General features: G+C 45.9%; 1 protein-coding gene across 1 annotated transcript in view; it reads left to right on the forward strand.

Annotated features, from left to right (window-relative positions):
* The window catches only part of GPR137B (G protein-coupled receptor 137B), a 52,227-nt gene that overhangs the window by 37,150 nt on the left and 12,515 nt on the right, over positions 1–2,562 (forward strand). Inside the window, exon 4 of the mRNA XM_003797471.2 lies at positions 1,337–1,486. Within this exon, the coding sequence (XP_003797519.2) occupies positions 1,337–1,486 (150 nt within the window). The remainder of the gene's footprint in view (positions 1–1,336; positions 1,487–2,562) is intronic.

The following is a 2,562-nucleotide window of genomic DNA, read 5'->3' on the forward strand; positions in this document are numbered from 1 at the left end:
GGCGTCACAGCTCACAGCAACCTCCAACTCCTGGGCTTAAGCAATTCTCTTGCCTCAGCCTCCCAAGTAGCTGGGACTATAGGTGCCCACCACAGCACTGGCTATTTTTTGGTTATAGTTGTTATTCTTTGGCAGGCCTAGGCTGGATTCGAAACCATCAGCTCTGGTGTATGGGGCTGGTGCCCTAGCTGCTGAGCTACAGGTGCTGAGCCAGAATAGTTTTTTTTAGTTTATAAATTTTGGTGAATTTTAGACTTTATTTTCCAGTTTTCTCTGTTTTGTTGTCTCCCATACAGGGGTAATTCAGAACTTTTAGCAACAGACTATAGTTTTAACGGGGGAAGTTAAATCAGAGATTGTCATAAAGCCAGTGAGCTCACCCTGTGTTATGTGCACGAGGTAACAAAGCACACTTGGCAAAATAAAATATCTTAGATTTTAGTTAATGACCTGCAAAAGCAAAACTCACAGGTCTGTTTTAGAGTTTTAGCCATGTTTATTGTTTGGAGCTAAGGGTCTTTTAACTGACCTTGGAAATTGTTAGCTTCGTCAGGCAGGGCGTGAACTACCAAGGCCAGAGTGAGACCAGGACTCCTGGGCTTTCAACCTTGTAGATTCTGGATTTGGGGAGGTCCTCACTGCCCAGAGCACAGATCTGTCCCAGCTGCCATCCCTCTGAGATTGTCTGTCCCCCTGACCTGAGAGGTTCCTCTGGGAACTGAGCAGTGGCACTTGGAGATTTAACAAAATAAGGTATCTGCTTTCTTGTTCTTAGAATCTAGGCCTTGTGGCTTGGCGCCTGTAGCGCAGTGGTTAGGGTGTAAGCCACATACATTGGGGCTGGTGGGTTTGAACCTGGCCTGGGCCTGCTAAACAAACAAAAAAATAGCTGGGCGTTGTGGTGGGCGGCCGTAGTCCCAGCTACTTGGGAGGCTGAGGCGAGAGAATTGCTTAAGCCCAAGATTTAAGGTTGCTGTGAACTATGACACCATGGCACTTTACCATGAGTGACATAGTAAGACTCTAAAACAAAAAAAAAAAAATAGACTCTAGGCCTTGGACAGATGGCCCATATTTTAACTCCTTGTTAGAGGCATTTCTAACTCAAGTTCTGCGGGCTACATAAAGATAACTTAAATTTTTAGGAAGGGATGTAGATGAGGTGAGGTTTGGGGTGGGGTTTGAGGCCCGAGTATAGAGGCTCTGGAGACCTGGATGAGACTGCAGAGCCTCTAACATCCCCCAGGGTGTACTGGGCTGACCCCAGGTGGGGTCTGGGGTAGAGACTGCTGTTCTGCACGTGGAGTGGCCTCATCTCCTTGTCCCTCTTTTCCAGGGCTCGTCTGTATGTCAAGTGACTGCCATCGGTGTCACCGTGATACTGCTTTACACGTCTCGGGCCTGCTACAACCTGTTCATCTTATCCTTCTCTCAGAGCAAGAACGTTCATTCCTTTGATTACGACTGGTACAATGTGTCAGACCAGGTCAGTGGGGCACCGAGCAGGCGTTACCAGACAGGGTGACAAGAGTCCCTCAGTGTCCTCTGGGCATTGGTTCCAGGACCCCCCAGACACAGCATCTGCAGATGCTCAAACCCCTCAGATTAATGCAGTATTTGTGCATCGCCTGTGTACATCGTCCCGTGTCCTTTAAGTCATTTCTAGATCACCTGCAATACCTAGTACAACGTAATTGCTATGTAAATACTTGCTATGCGGAATTTTTTAATTTGTATCAGTTTTTATTTGTTGTATTGCTTTTTTCCAAATATTTCTGGTCCACAGTTGGTGGAGTCTGTGCTTCAGTACCCTGGGGTGTGGAGGGCTGAGTGTCACTGCCTTCAGCTTTCCACAGGGTAGATCCACTCCTTGTTTCTGCTGCTAAATAGCTGGGTGATCTTTAGAGTCACTTGTCCTTGTGATGTTTGTATCCTTCTCTGTTAAATGGGATCACAGCACCTGCCTTGTTCCTGTTCAGGTGTCTCTGAGAAAACTGGGAGGTGATATCTAAGCATGTGTGCACACACATGTATGCACCACCCACACACGTGTGCACCCCACACACGCACATACACTTCTTTCTACCTCTTGGGGCTCTTGTCAAGCAGTACTTGAATTTTTTAAAAATGCTTCCATGATTAAAGAGTGACATTTACAGAGATTAACCAAATTGCATCTAGGTTTTAGAAAATACATACAAGTATGAAGTTACCAGAATTTTTCTTTTTTTTTTGAACCCACCACCTCTGGCATATGGGGCTGGCACCATACTCCTTGAGCCACAGGCGCTGCCCAAAGTTACCAGAATTTTTTAAATGGTGCCATGTACACAGCATTTGAGAAAATCTAGACATAAGTGAATATGGTTATTAAGGCTTTAGTAAAAACTCAGTTGTACCAGTGATCTCAATGTGGTAACTCTTTTTAAAAAATACTTTATATACAGGGCTCGGCACCTGTAGCACAGTGGTTGAGGTGCTGGCCACATGCACCGAGGGTGACGGGTTTGAACCTGGCCTGGGCCTGCTAACAAACAATAATGACAACTGCAACAACAACAA

This window comes from Otolemur garnettii, unplaced genomic scaffold (assembly GCF_000181295.1).
Source record: "Otolemur garnettii isolate 467f Iridium unplaced genomic scaffold, OtoGar3 scaffold00116, whole genome shotgun sequence".
NCBI classification, from domain to species: domain Eukaryota; kingdom Metazoa; phylum Chordata; class Mammalia; order Primates; family Galagidae; genus Otolemur; species Otolemur garnettii.